The 15,344-nt window shown below is 37.1% G+C and overlaps 1 protein-coding gene across 2 annotated transcripts in view; it reads right to left on the minus strand.

The window, feature by feature from the left end:
• The window catches only part of DARS1 (aspartyl-tRNA synthetase 1), an 80,134-nt gene that overhangs the window by 32,148 nt on the left and 32,642 nt on the right, over positions 1–15,344 (minus strand). For both annotated transcript variants that reach the window (XM_017514694.2, XM_037733512.1), the window contains exon 5: positions 3,457–3,559. In XM_017514694.2, the coding sequence (XP_017370183.1) occupies positions 3,457–3,559 (103 nt within the window). The remainder of the gene's footprint in view (positions 1–3,456; positions 3,560–15,344) is intronic.

The raw sequence follows: 15,344 nt of genomic DNA on the forward strand, positions 1-15,344 counted from the left end.
AGGAAAGTCATTACTTATATAAGATTCTATTTTGTAACAAAAGCTGAAGGCATCATCCTCCCTGACTTCAAACTATACTATAGGGCTAGAGTAATCAAAACAGCATGGTACTGGTACCAAAACAGAGATAAAGACCAATGGAACAGAACAGAGGCCTCAGAATAATGCCACACACCTATAACCATCTGATCTTTGATAAACCTGAAAAAAACAAGCAATGGGGAAAGGATTCCCTATTTAATAAATGGTATTTGAAAGACAGAAAGACTGGCTCCCTTCCTTACACCTCATACAAAAATTAACTCAAGATGGCTTCAAGACTTAAAGGTAAGACCTAAAACCATAAATACCTTAGAAGAAAACCTAGGCAATACCATTGTGGACATAAGTACTGGCAAAGACCTCATGACAAAAACACCAAAAGCAATGGTAACAAAAGCCAAAATAGACAAATGGGATCTAATTAAACTAAAGAGCTTCTGCACAGCAAAAGAAACCATCATCAGAGTCAACAGGCAACCTACAGAATGGGAGAAAATTTTTGCAGTCTACCTATCTGACAAAGGGCTAATATCTAGAATCTACAAAGAACTTAAATTTACGGGAAAAAAACAACCCCATGAAAAACTGGGAAAAGATACGAACAGACACTCTCAAAAGAAGACATTTATGCAGCCAGCAAACATGAAAAAAATCTCATCATCACTGGTCATTAGCGAAATGCAAATCAAAACCAAATTGATATACCATCTCACGCAAGTTAGAATGGTGATCATTAAAAAGGAGACAATGGATGCTGGAAAGGATGTTGAGAAATAGGAATGCTTTTACACCTTTGGTGGGAGTGTAAATTAATTCAACCATTGTGGGAGACAGTGTGGCAGTTCCTCAAGGACCTAGAAATAAAAAATGCCTTTGAGCCTAAGGATTATAAATCATTCTATTATAAAGACAATGCACAAGTGTGTTTACTGCAGCTCTGTTCACAATAGCAAAGACTTGGAACCAACCCAAATGCTCATCAATGATAGACCAGATAAAGAAAATGTGGCACATATATACCATGGAATATTGTGCAGCCATAAAAAAGGATGAGTTCATGTCCTTTGCAGGGACATGGACGAAGCTAGAAACCATCATTCTCAGCAAACTAACACAAGAATGGAAAACCAAACACCACATGTTTCCAGCCTTAAGTGGGAGTTGTAGAATGGGAACACATGGACACAGGGAGGGGAACATCACACACTGGGGCCTGTTGAGGGGCGGGGGGCTAGGGGAGGGATAGCATTAGGAGAAATACCTAATGTAGATGACAGGGTGATGGATGCAACCAACCACCATGGCACATGTATACCCATGTAACAAACCTGCATGCTCTGCACATGTACTCCAGAACTTAAAGTACTGTTTTTAAAAAAGAACTTAAAAAAAAAAAAAAATCTACTTTGTATGTAGTGCTTCATGCTTTGTGAAATACTTGATAATTATTTTTATTATGCCAAAATTTGTAAGCTCTTTAGGCTTAAAATTTATTATTAATATTTATTAATGTTGCACTGCATACATATAGATAATAGTAAAAAACAGAAATATACACATACTTTTTTTTTGACACAGGGTCTTGCTCTGTCACCCAGGCTAGAGTGCAGTGGCATGATCATAGCTCACTGTAACCTCCAAATCCTGAGATCAAGTGAACCTCCCACCCTGGCCTCCAGTGATCCTCCTACCCTGGCCTCCCAAAGCACTGGGATTACAGGTGTGAGTCACTACATCTGGCCAAATTTTCTTCATTCAAGTACTGAAAAAGATGTGTTACTTGGAAGATGTGGGAGTTATCTTTCTTGGTCAGCATAAATGGGTTTATTCATTTATCTCTATTCTTACTCTTTGGTCAGTTTGCCTTTACTGGGTTACAAACTTCCTGCTGGGGTTGGTTCAAGATAAGACTTACACAAAGACAACAAAGTCATTGTCAAATTAGGTCAGTAAAAATTGCAAGGTTTTCTAAGTCTTGAAGAGTTCCATCATAATAAAAATTCCAGTTAAATACAATGTTACTCTTAAATTGATAAGTACGTACGGGTCTATCTCTGAATCTGTCTGCCTGTCAGTCTCCCTGACTTATATATGCTCATGCATGTGCACATGGATCAGGGTGAGAAGAAGCCACGCTGTCTTAAAGACTACTCCTTAAGAGAAATTTAGGGATATATACTGTAGATACAATCTAGACCTAAATCTGAGCATTGCAGGTTCAAAGTGGCAGGGTTATTTCAATAGTACTAAATATGTGTGAATTCACTTACTTTTTTTTTTTTTTTTAAGATGGGGTGTCACTCAGTCACTCAGGTTGGAGTGCAGTGGCATGATCTCAGCTCACTGCAATCTCTGTCTCCTGGGTAAGCAATTCTCTTGCCTCAACTCCCTGAGCAGCTGGGATTACATGCACCTGCCACCATGCCTGGCTAATTTTTGTATTTTTAGTAGGGACTGGGTTTCACCATGTTGGCCAGGTTGGTCTTAACTCCTGACCTCAAGTGGCATTTATGATATTTAAGTCAATGATAATGAGCTCTTTCAGTTTTTAATCCTGAGAAAAAAGCAGATAAGGGCTAAGTCTTGTTCAAAAAAAAAAAAAGAAGCTACTGTTGGAATATAAGACCAATATTTCTTTTGACTTCTCTATGCTGTAAAAATAGAAAAATAATGATTATGAGATGTAAGATTAAGAATTAATTAATCATCCTTTAAAAGTACATCAGAAAACTTACAGCAAGATAGGTTCATCATTACTCACTTATATTGGTGAGTAGTATTTCAGATGTGTTTTATATTCTTCCCTATGTGGCTGTGGTAGACTATTTGCAAAAATGGCTGCAATAATTTCTCTTGCTCCTGCATGTATATTCCCTTGCAATAATGTTGCCTTTCCTCCCATCAAGGGTTAGAATCTATTTCTCTACCCCTTAAATCTAAGTTTTGTTATGTGACTTTGTCCAGTGGAATATTTAGCAGGTGTGACAGACACAAGTAGATGCCTGAAAAGTGTGTGTTCTTAGGGCTTCACTCTCTTCTCTCTTGCCTTTGGGAACCCTCCTGGTACCTGAATATCAACATATGTGGGCTAGCCTGCTGGATGAGGGGAGGCCACAGGAAGGGACGCCCCAGATTTATCAGTGAGCCCAGCCAATGCCACATGGAGCAGATGAGCTATCTCAGTTAGGTGCATCACAGAATTGTAAGCAAATAAATGTTTGTTGTTTTAAGTCATTAAGTACTGGGGTGATTCGTTATATAACAAAAGTCAACTGATTCAGTAACTAATTTATAAACCTCAGTATTTTACATTAATTTTAATTTTAATCAGTAAGAACATATACATTTGACATGAAAAACTATTAGAACCCAAATCTATTTTTATATGCAATTTTATATTTTGAAAAAACTTACCTTCTGAACATGTAACTCAACATCTTGCTGTGTACAGCTTCCAATTTTCTGATTCACTTTCCTCACAACACCTTCTACATCCACAATGCTCTCTTTGTTGATGCTGTCAAGAGAAAAACGTCCCAATTTTAATCATCTCATCAGAGGTGTCAGAACTCATTTGGTGTTTCAGCAGTAAAGCTGAATATGTTAAACTCTTCTTTAATACAGTAAGCCACTTGAGATAAAGCCAGTCTATTTAACCTACTTAGAATGAGCTATTATGCAGCATACCTTGTGAGATTCCTTGAAGAGATGATTTTTTGGATTCCATAATTTAGTTACCACTTATAAAATACCCTGGACATAAAAGGTAATAAAAACCAGTACTGAATTGGGAAAAGTAGTAAAAAGTCTTTTAATTATTTATTAAAGAACATTTCCCTCCCTATTTTTGAGATTCACTAAGATCAGCATTTCCTGTAATGAGAAATACTGGCTTCAATAAATGCAATTACTGGTATGTGATGGAATTAAATAATAGAAGAAGGTCAACTGAGAAGATTTTAGAGTAATAAGAGAACATTAAGGTGCTGTTTTGTAATTAAATCCTTATACCTTTAGATTCTGAGTATACTCTGTCACTGGATTTTTAACTATTGGATTGTATACTCCCACTTAAAAGAATGCCTATATGAAGTTTAATATACGATGAGTATAAAATACATGCATCTCCTGGGCAGCTTATTTTTATAACAACTTGAATTCTGAACACCAGATACTCAAATTCTAAAATACAAAATTTATAAAATAGCTTATTAAACACAATGATTAGTTTTTAATCACTAGCACATAACCATGGAAGAAAATTTATAATCCAAAATGATGATTTCCATACAAAATGTACCAGTTTTACTTTTGTGTATATTCTTTACTGACAAAGTATGTGACAACATAGTTGATGAAAAAGATAAGATTTAATTTTCATGGAAAAATTCTACTCATTTTGATGAGCATTTGGGTCTCTAGTAGTTGAGGTGCAATTAGACATTCCAGAAACTGAACAGTACTTATTTTACAGAAGAGAATACCAGAATCCATTTCAATGAACACTTTTTTTTTAGGGTTGAAAAAGGATCAAATGAGGATAACAGGTGAAGAGTAGTTAAGAAAGAAAATTGTTTATTTCACTTGGCTACACTGCCTAGAAATCTGTATGTCTGTTACCAACTAACTTAAAAAAAAAATCAACAGCATGCATATCTCTTGCACTCTTGTAAACCTGCTGCACTAGAGCTATCACCTAATACCTAGCTAAAATCTTGAGAACTGAAGAAACAATTTATTATTGCAAAAGAAGTAGCTGGTGAACTAAGACAAGGCTCTTCAGAGACTTGAAGGGATCAAGAGGCTCCAGTTGACTGTTATAATGGCTTTCCAATACTTGCTATCTAGTGTCACTGAATCTATCTTCAATGTGACTGCCACCTACCAGTAAATGTGATAACTGAGTGTGATTCATGCCTGGTGAGAATTCTGTTGCTTATATAACACGTCTTCACAAGGAAGGTTTTATCCTCTGTACTCATCAATGTACTGCTTTATCAAGCAACCTGACCTGTCCCAAGTAGAGGTCCACTCTGCTACCTTTCTTCTATGTCCCTGACCCCTTGGTTCCCTTACCTCACCTCCTTTGACTCAACTATTAGAAGGCATTTGCTGGCCCTCTAGATCTTCCATTATCAGATAGTCTTCTTCAAGCCAACTCAAGTCAAATACATCTACTTTTAAGGATTGAGCGTCATGCTAGTAATCTGCTAGAAAGAAGGTGGAATATAGTAAAAGGTACTCTGCCCAGGGCTGGCTGCAGGTCCAATGAAAGAAGACAAAATTTCCTCTTCTTTCTTATTAAAAGTACCTGATGAGTCTTAATCCAGGACCTGAAACCTGGAACTATATCTACTTTTAGTACTTTAATTCAGTAGTACCAAGTGCTAAAATATTAGATCAGCTAGTCTAGAAAACAACTACCACTTAAAACATTGTTTCCAGTCCTAAATAACTTACAAAATAACTTCTGAAAACATAAACTATTTCTTAAGCTAGGGCCAAAGCTATTATAAATTTCTGCAATTACAGATTGTTCTACTGAATCAATGGGAAAGAAGGCAGGATTAATCAGTCATAGAGAACAGTTAATGTTTTTTTTTTTACCCTTCCAATCTCAGTATTTCCCCATATTATATGTAGCTGTTAAAAACCGTAACATATTTAGGGATTAGTAAAACCATTCCATGGTTTTTCAAACCTTGGGCAATTTAGCTCTATTATCTCTATATAGCTAAATCTTTTTCTATCTTATTGTAGACATGAGTAAATTCAGAAGAAAAAGTATTAAAGTAAAAAAGGTTCTATTTATGAAAAGGGGTCAGACTATCCGAGGATTTTGCACGTACATATAAAATTAGAGTCAAAACGAGAGACAGTAATACTGTAGTACATCACTACCAGTACAAGAACAAAATTCTACTGATTGTAGAAAGTCTAATTATATGATTTTAACTGACATTGTATATGAAGATGTCACAATATTTAATAGCATATATGCTACAGGAGAGGAAAGGAGGGGAAAGGAAGGGAGAGGGGAGGAGAAAGGAGAGTGAGGGTAACACTGCTAGCTTCTCTTCATTATTGGAATCCCACAATCTTCCTTCAGAAACCACGAATGCTACAGGTGACAGACGTGAGACAGACTTCCTTCTGAGAAGCAATCCAAGTGATAGGTTCAGTGTTTATGTATAAATTAACTACTGGAAAAACTCAAATTCATTCTTACTTTTTTAGATAAAAGAAGAAAGCAGGGAAGAAAGGGTAGTAGGAAGGAAGGAAGGAAGTTAGTTTAATGATTTTCTTTCCCTCAATGTTACCCAATGAGCAAATCACACTTTGGTGAGTACTGGGGTGGAGAACAAGAATCATGAACTCTGAGAAATGGCTACTGTAGATGATCTGAAAGTCACTGGTGAAGGTATCATTTCTGTATAGGAGATAGGTGAAAAAATATTTAACAGCACACAACACCAGTCAGAGGTCACCATCTTGCAAATAAATGACAGAGACATAAATGTGGAGAAAAGGCAGTTTATCTATCTCTTGCTGCTGAGTCCCAGTGTCAGGTTTTGACTCTGACAAGTCCTCTTGTGAATACAGAGAAGAATCACTGGGATAGACTTACTGCAACATCGTCTCCTAGGCTCATGTGACCCTCCCACCTCAGCCTCCTGAGTAGCTGACACTACAGGCATGCGCCACCATGCCCAGCTAATTTTTGCATTTTATGTAGAGACAAGCAAACACGCTTTTATTTTTATAGCTCAAATGAAAGTGATTTTAGGCCAGGTATGGCAGCTCATACCTGTAATCCCAGCACTTAGGGATGTCGAGGTGGGTGGATCACCTGAGGTCAGGAGTTTAAGACAAGCCTGGCCAACATAGTGAAACCGGTCTCTACCAAATATACAAAAATTAGCCAGGTGTGGTGGTGTGCTCCTGTATTCCCAGCTACTTCGGAGGCTGAGGCAGGAGAATTGCTCAAATCCAGGAGAGAGAGAATGCGCTGAGCCAAGATCACACCACTGCACTCCACCCTAGGTGACAGAGCAAGGTTCCATTTCAGAGAAAGAAAAGAAAAGGAAAAGAAAAGAAAGTTCTTTCTTCAACATCTAAATCCCTAGAGGATTGCTTCTATTATCTCTTCAGCAATTCCCTTTTATGTTCTAGTTTCTGTATGAAGTGCTTTATGTACACACTATCTCATTTGAGCTTCACAAAGGCCTACACAGTAGATATTATCAACATTTTACAGATGAGAAAACTGAGACTCTAAAAGGTTAAGTAATTAGACTACCATCACATAGCCAGCAAGATCATTTACGGATTATTGCCCTAGACAGTTCTGTTAGACTCACAAATTAGAACTAAATTTAAATATCTCAGAATGCATCATCAGCTCACTCTGAAATAATACATTTTCATTCTTAGAAGCTCATGAGCTACTGGATTGCTTTATAGTTCTGTGAAGAAAACTGAAAATAGAAGGCCCTTTCGTAACAGTTTCCCAAATGTCCAGGAATCATACTACCTTCCCCAGTAACACTGATGTATCTTGGTGTTTTGCTGTTGTTGCCAACCTTAGTACAAATTCAGCAAAGTCTTTAAATAATAATTTCATATTGTTTTATACAAAGTTACATTTAGCTCAGGAGAATTAATCCAATAAACTGTCTGATAATTTCTGACACTAGATTTTAGACCTGTTTTTTTCTTAGCACATCCTTAGCATTTATCCAAATTTTCAATACAGATGTTGCAGTGGACAGGACTGAATATAGAGCTGTTTTCCCTCCAACAGATAAATATGCTGTTCCAACCAAGAGGTATAAAATGTAGGTGCAACTGTTCAAGGAATTGTAATACACAACAGTATAATGGCCTCACCTACATTCACCAACTTATCCACATGGATGCTGAAGGGGTATCCACATGCCTGCCTCCCTTTGGGTCTCAACTACAGACAACATACACTCCTACCACAGCACCTATACCCTGCCTCTGCATGCAGCTGTTTATCTCTGTTTTCCCTCTCCCAAAATTAAGTGTCTCCTAAGACACAAATGCCACATGTAAATATTTGTATACTCAAGCCCAGCAGAGGACCTAGACCAGAGCACATGCTAAACACAAGTTTGTAAAAATCAATGAGACTTTTTGAGTATTATTTTGGTATTTTCTAGATCTAATAGTTAATGTAGGCTGGGTGCGGTGGCTCACGCCTGTAATTCCCATACTTTGGGAGGCCAGGGTGGGCGGATCACTTGAGGTCAGGAGTTTGAGAGCAGCCTGGCTAACAGGGTGAAACACTGTCTCCATGACAAATACACACACACAAAATTACCTAGGCATGGTAGCATGTGTCTGTAGTACCAGTTACTAGGGAGGCTGAGGCAGAGAACTGCTTGAGCCTGGGAGGGAAAGGCTGCAGTGAGTCAAGATTGTGCCATTGTACTCAAGCCTGAGCAACAGAGCAAGACTCCATCTCAAAAAATAAATAAATAAATAAAAGTTAATGTGGCAAACTGAAATTTTAACCTACCAACTAGTAAAACACCTATTTTAGGTGAAAGACCTAGAAAGGAAAGAAAATAAACAAACTTGTATGTAGTTAGGTGACTCATTAGAGAATGAGAAACATACTTGTGACTCATCAGCTACCAAAAAATCACTTTACCACAATGACTAATATGAAGAAAAATAAAATATATATGTATACATATAATGGTACTAAAAAAGGCTTATTTTCAGAATCAAAATACTTCTACGTTTGGGGAGAGTGGGAAGTGTCATATAAGCACAAATAGCGATATATACATTTTAACTTTAAAACTCCTTTTCACATTAATTGTAGTCCTTTATAGCAGGGCACTGTAACTTCAAATTTTAAAAACTTGTGTTTACACTCATTGCCCTCTATAACAGTCAATATGAAAAGGCCTCCAGGACTTCCTTTAAAAAAAAATTGGCTTTCCGACACTTAACCACAACTAACACAAACTACTCTGTTAATTACTTTAAAATGGCACACATACAAAAGAATTTTTTTTAAAGAGAAAAGGGATTAACATCTCAACTCTAGGATCAACTATTAAATATTAGAAAAGATGGGAATCTAGAAACACAGGGCTGGATAGATAGGTATTGCATCTTCCTGGTTCTAGACAAATTTTATTTAAAAGCCTCAAACCATTTCAGATATATAATTAAGAACCTGTTCCTAAAACCTCTGGGGAATTAGATGTGCCAAGCTTCCTATGTAACTCATTCACTTTCTTCATTTTTATATGCATTCAGCCATGAGAAAATTGATCTTTCCAACAAATTGATTAAAATAATGTGTGAAGAGTCCTGTGGCACTTAAATCCAATTAGTGAGTCAACTTTTTGGATTACTCTATTGATGAATTGGATATTCCTAAGACAGACAATTTGAGGCAAAACAGTTGGCTCCATATTAAATTCCAATGTTTCTTTTAAGGAAAACACTCCAAAGCTAGAAACTGCTAGCATTATCATCTAGCTAGTAAGGCAAAAGATAAGCACTTCAGATTTAATATCTAAAGTAAATGCTAAGATCGTTATCTACTTAAGATATTAAAAGTGACCTCATATTTTGCCTTTTAAATGATTAAGAAACCCCAGCTGGAACTATCTGATTTAATATTTTTAATAGTGGAATTCTTGCTTTTTTCCACCTGGTATATGGCCAGAGGGAATAGAGTTAAATATAGGGCTTCATGGAATTAACATATAAATACTATTATTTCTCCCACTTTTTTGTGTATGAATTCACATGTTTTCATGTCCAGTCTTTTTGAGCAGTAACATTCAAAATGGAAACGAAACATTTTCAAAATAAACAAATAGTCCTTAGGCACTCCTCTAGCACTAAAGATAACTGCAAGCATTATGTGTGTGTGTGTGTGTGTGTGTGTGTGTGTGTGAAACATATTTTATATATTAAAAATTTAACCAACTAGTAAAACACCTATTTTTCACCATATGTATCTATAGCACACTAAAGATAACTGCAAGCAGTATATATATACATACACATATGAATATGACAACTGATCTAAGACAGGATGAAAATTAAATGGAGATTAGAAATGGCCTTTTCCTCACAGACATATTTTTATTCATACTATTTTCTAAACCAAATTCTGCCAGAATGGTTAGCTGGTCCACTAACTGAGCTGCTAGTTTCCCAAAGATAATGTGTTACTAGCTAAATATTCTTTTGAATTATCTCATGCTTCATTTATCCTCAAGTGTCTAAGTAAGGATTTTTGTTTTATTTAAGCAACAGAATCCACTAGAATTGGTTTACGTGTTGATGATGTGCTGTTTTTAATCATAAAGAAGGGTGGTAGAATACTATGCAATGGAACTCACAGTGCTTTCCAAATTTTTCCTTTCTAATTAGACTTAGAAACTAAGAGACAAACAGGAATGAGATCCTGAAGAGGTCAATGAAACAACAAAAATACAGGCACAGCCCATAAACCTCTATTTTCAATATAAAGTAGAATATACACTAGTGGGCTCAGTTGAGAAACAGGAACCACATGTTATGCTATGAGCACACAAGATACTCTAAACTTGTATTAGATGATAGGATCAGGAGCCTATGGGACAGGGGAGTTTGTGTGGTGTTTGGGGGGCAAGAGAAACAAAGGGGTGGGGAACAATGGATAAAGGTGCAGAGAATAGCTCCAGGAATGGAGCACAGGGCCGCATGAGGTCAGAAGGAGCCTGAAAAGACTGGGAGAGAATGTGGAGATTGATAAAAAGACTAGAAGTCCTGATGAGGTCCAACAGAAAATGAGGAGGCATGGGGGAGGCAGATTGATGGAAATTATAATCAGAGGATTATTGCGTAAAACAACCTATTGGGCTTTTTATAAACTCAAAAACCTGGAACTTCTCTTTGATCAACTTGATATAGATAAGCTTAGGAGATACTATTGGCTGCCGACCCAATGGAAAAGGAGATAGCTTCATTCCTCTTAAGTGTCCACTTTTTTTTTTTTTTTTTTTTTTTTTTTTGGGACGGAGTTTCGCTCTTGTTACCTAGGCTGGAGTGCAATGGCGCGATCTCGGCTCACCGCAACCTCCGCCTCCTGGGTTCAGGCAATTCTCCTGCCTCAGCCTCCTGAGTAGCTGGGATTACAGGCACACACCACCATGCCCAGCTAATTTTTTGTATTTTTAGTAGAGACGGGGTTTCACCATGTTGACCAGGATGGTCTCGATCTCTTGACCTCGTGATCCACCCGCCTCGGCCTCCCAAAGTGCTGGGATTACAGGCGTGAGCCACCGCGCCCGGCCAAGTGTCCACTTTTTATTTGGCCAGTGCTATATGGGAAGATGAGCCCATCCCAGGTCCAAACAGTGGGTCATGTTTACTCTCGGTCTATATTGGCAATTTATTCCACATTACTGGTGTCATTTCTACTTAGTTTCTCAAACCAGTCATTTTGAATTCATTATTTCCTTACCCTCACACAAACAGTAACCAAACAGGTAAGATTCATGTTTTATCCACTCATTAGCAAATCCTGTTGTCACTTTCAAGAGTACAGTCAGTTTTGCTATAAAGCTTGTATTGAAAATGTGAATTTGTTCCAACACCACTGACGTATTAGGGAACAATTTGAGTATAAGGTGAATTTTGCTTTTGCCTATGCCAGATTTCATCAGTGAGAACACTTGGTCAATGTAGACAACAGTACTTTGGTGTACTCAGTCATGCAGGAATACAAAATGCACATACATCTACCCATAACTCATGTTTCAAGTCATACCTATCCACATCTGGTGTTACAGCTTTCCCTCTGATTTCAGACATTGTTTCTTCCACCACTTCACAATAACTTACAAACTGCCTTTCTTTTGATACGCACTTCCGCAAGCAAACTGCACATTTTTGTCAAGGTAAAATGCTGTATTTATTATAGTATTTATGTATTTCTTAAACTGTCAATGAGCATTTTGCACGGTCTCTACTAAAAATACAATTAGCTTGGCATGGTAGCAGATGCCTGTAATCCCAGCTACTTGGGAGGCTGAGGCAGGAAAATTGCTTGAACTCGGGAAGAGGAGGTTGCAGTGAGCCAAGATTGTGCCACTGCACTCCAGCCTGAGTAACAAGAGCAAGATTCTGTCTCAAAAAAAAAAAATAAATAAATAAAAAAGAAAAAGTTAGGTTCTTGTCTTTTCAAAAAGTATGCCATTAATGAAGTTTTTTTTTTTAATTGACAAATAATTGTACATTCTTATGAGGTGCAGTGCGATGTCTCCATACATGTATACATTGTGTAAAAATCAAATCAGGGCATTTGGCATATCACCTCAAACTTTTATGACTTCTTTGTGCTGAGAACATTCCAAATCCTTTCTTCTAGCTGTTCTGAAATATAGAATATTGTTAACCATAGTCACCCTACTGTGCAAGAGAACACCAGAACTTACTATTCTTCCTATCTGCGACTTTGTACAGATTGACCAATTTCTCCCTCATCCCCCTCTGCCCCTACCAACTATTCCCTCTATATCTATCTATGAGATCAACATCTTTAGCACATGAATGAGATGATACAATATTTCTCTTCTTTGTCTAGCTTATTCCACTTAACATAATGCTCTGCAGGTTCATCTACATTGCCACAAATGACAAGATTTCAGATTTTTATGGCTGAATGGTATTCCAGTGTGTATATAGCCCACACTTTATCCATTCATCTGTTGAAGAAACTTAGGTTGAATCCATATCTTGGCTATGGTGAATGGTGCTGCAATTAATATTGGAGTGTAAATATATATCTCTTTTTGACATAATGACTTCATTTCCTTTGGATAATTATCCCATAATGGGATTACTGGATCATAAGACAGTTCTATTTTTAATTTCTGAATAACTGCCATACTGTTTTCCATAGAGGCTATACTAATTTACATTCCAACCAATAGTGTATAAGAGGTTCCCGTTCTTCACATCAAGTTTTTGAGTTAAGTTATGCCATGAACCCCATTTTCTCCATAAACACCATGATTTTTATTGCACAATTTTGCATAGGACAGTTATTTTTAGGAATGCATATGTCACACAGAAGAACTGACACCACATTAGTGCCACTCTACAAAAAGCTAACCTAAACGGGCATCCATACCTTAATGTCCCAAGATCTCTTCTCCCTTGCTGTTGACCCTAGGAAAGGATTTTAGTTGGCACACGTGACTAACAAAGAGCGTGCAATTTGATGTGTTAAGGAACAGTATTAGTTATCTAGCCAAATCCTTTCAATTCTTTCCTGCATCCACAATCTTAGTAGAAGATAAATTCGTATTTTAAATTCTAAGTTTGTGGTTTTATTTTCAACATCAGTAGTATATACCACACAGCTGCTTTTTAAAGTGACTTTGTGCCTTATTTTTCATGAGAGTGACACAAAGGTGTAAAATGTATTGTGTTAATGGCAGTGCTGATAAGAAAAAAAGCCTAAAGTTTAAGCAAAAGTAGATGCTATTAATTATTAGATCTGCCTCTAGCAGTGTTAGGTTTCATGTTTATAACTATCAAAATTTTTATTATTGAGATTATTCAGGAAAAATAACTGTTACTGACAACATGAAACTCTGGTTCCAACTCCCTGTTGCTCCTCCTTATTTTTAGAGCATGCTTTTTAACAATAGGGTGAATCCTTAGAAGGCAGCTACTGCTTTATAGTGGGAGAGACAAACTTATTAGTGTTACTAATAGTTAAAATTAAAGTCCTCCTTTGGAATTTTTAGCATGAATTTATCACTCAAACATAAATTTTTTAAAAAATATTCTTTTCCTCCCCAAGTTCTTTACCTCATTTCTGTTTTCCAAAATGCCTGTTTTCAGTGTTTTTTTTTGTTTTTTTGAGACAGAGTTTCACTCTTGTTGCCCAGGCTGGAGTGCAATGGCGAGATCTCGGCTCACCGCAATCTCCACCTCCTAGGTTCAAGCGATTCTCCTAACTCAGGAGATTCTGGGATTACAGGCATGTAGCTGGGATTATAGGAATGCGCCACCACGCCTGGCTAATTTTTATTTTTAGTAGAGACAGGGTTTCTCCATGTTGGTCAGGTTGGTCTCAAACTCCTGACCTCAGGTGATCCACCCACCTCAGCTTACCAAAGTGCTGGGATTACAGGCGTGAGCCACTATACCTGGCTAAAAAAAATTTTTTTTAAATTACTTTATAATCAGTTCTACTTTTTATCTATTTTAAATTTTTATTTAATTATTTTTTGTAGATACAGGGTTTTGCCATGTTGTCCAGGGTGCTCTTAAACTCTTGGGCTCAAGTGATCCTCCCATCTCAGCCTTCTAAAGTGCTGTGATTACAGGCATGAGTCACCACGCCTAACCCAGTTCTGTTTTATAAACTAAACTTTTTTTCCCTTTAGTTTTGACTTGTAATGCCTTGGGGGCAGTGTCAACTAATAGGCTGTATTCTAAGTGGAGCTATAATGTGGGAGGGCTTTGAACTAACATCATTATACACTATTTCAGAGAGGCAGGATGACACAGAGACTAGAGTGTCAGTCCAGAGTCTAAGATACCTTAGTCAAAACACTTAATATTTCACACCTTGATTTCCTCATCTGGAAAAAAAAAAAAAAAGAGAGAACAGAACCAACCTCCTTCCTGCCCCCAAAACAAAAAAAGACAAAAACAGTATCTACACCTCATGGGGCTGCTGTGCGAATCAGGTGAGAAAACAGATGTCTGACACTTTGCAGCTCAGTATATAGTAATAGTCAGCTATTACTGCTATTATTATAGGCAAACCTGTTATTTGCCCTGTACATCAAATGGGGAAGATGCTGGTGACCACTGTACTGTACCTTTTGGGTCTGGTACAGGGACTAACAGGGAAGAGGCATCCAAGTAAGCATAAAAATCCATGCTAGACACTGGAAAGGTTGGCAAGATAAAGCAATGTAGTTACTATACTGAGTTTTATTGGCAAATTACGTTTCTTAAATATTAAAATAATATTTCACATGCAGTAAGAGTCCTGTATGTGGTGGGGGATGGGTTTTCCATGACCTTTCACCTCAAAAATATATGACACCTGCTATGGAGGTTGCCGAAGAGTATTCTATTACTCATAATCTATTGATAAACCCAAGATAATGACAGAAGATGGGCAGCATAATCTTTATACAAATAGTGTTTTTTACCTTTTATTATCATTCATTCTAGGTACCACAGACTTAAGTGCCTTGACATACTTTATTATACTAGATGGTCATAATAAA

The sequence above is a fragment of the Cebus imitator genome, unplaced genomic scaffold (assembly GCF_001604975.1).
Source record: "Cebus imitator isolate Cc_AM_T3 unplaced genomic scaffold, Cebus_imitator-1.0 Scaffold534, whole genome shotgun sequence".
NCBI lineage: Eukaryota > Metazoa > Chordata > Mammalia > Primates > Cebidae > Cebus > Cebus imitator.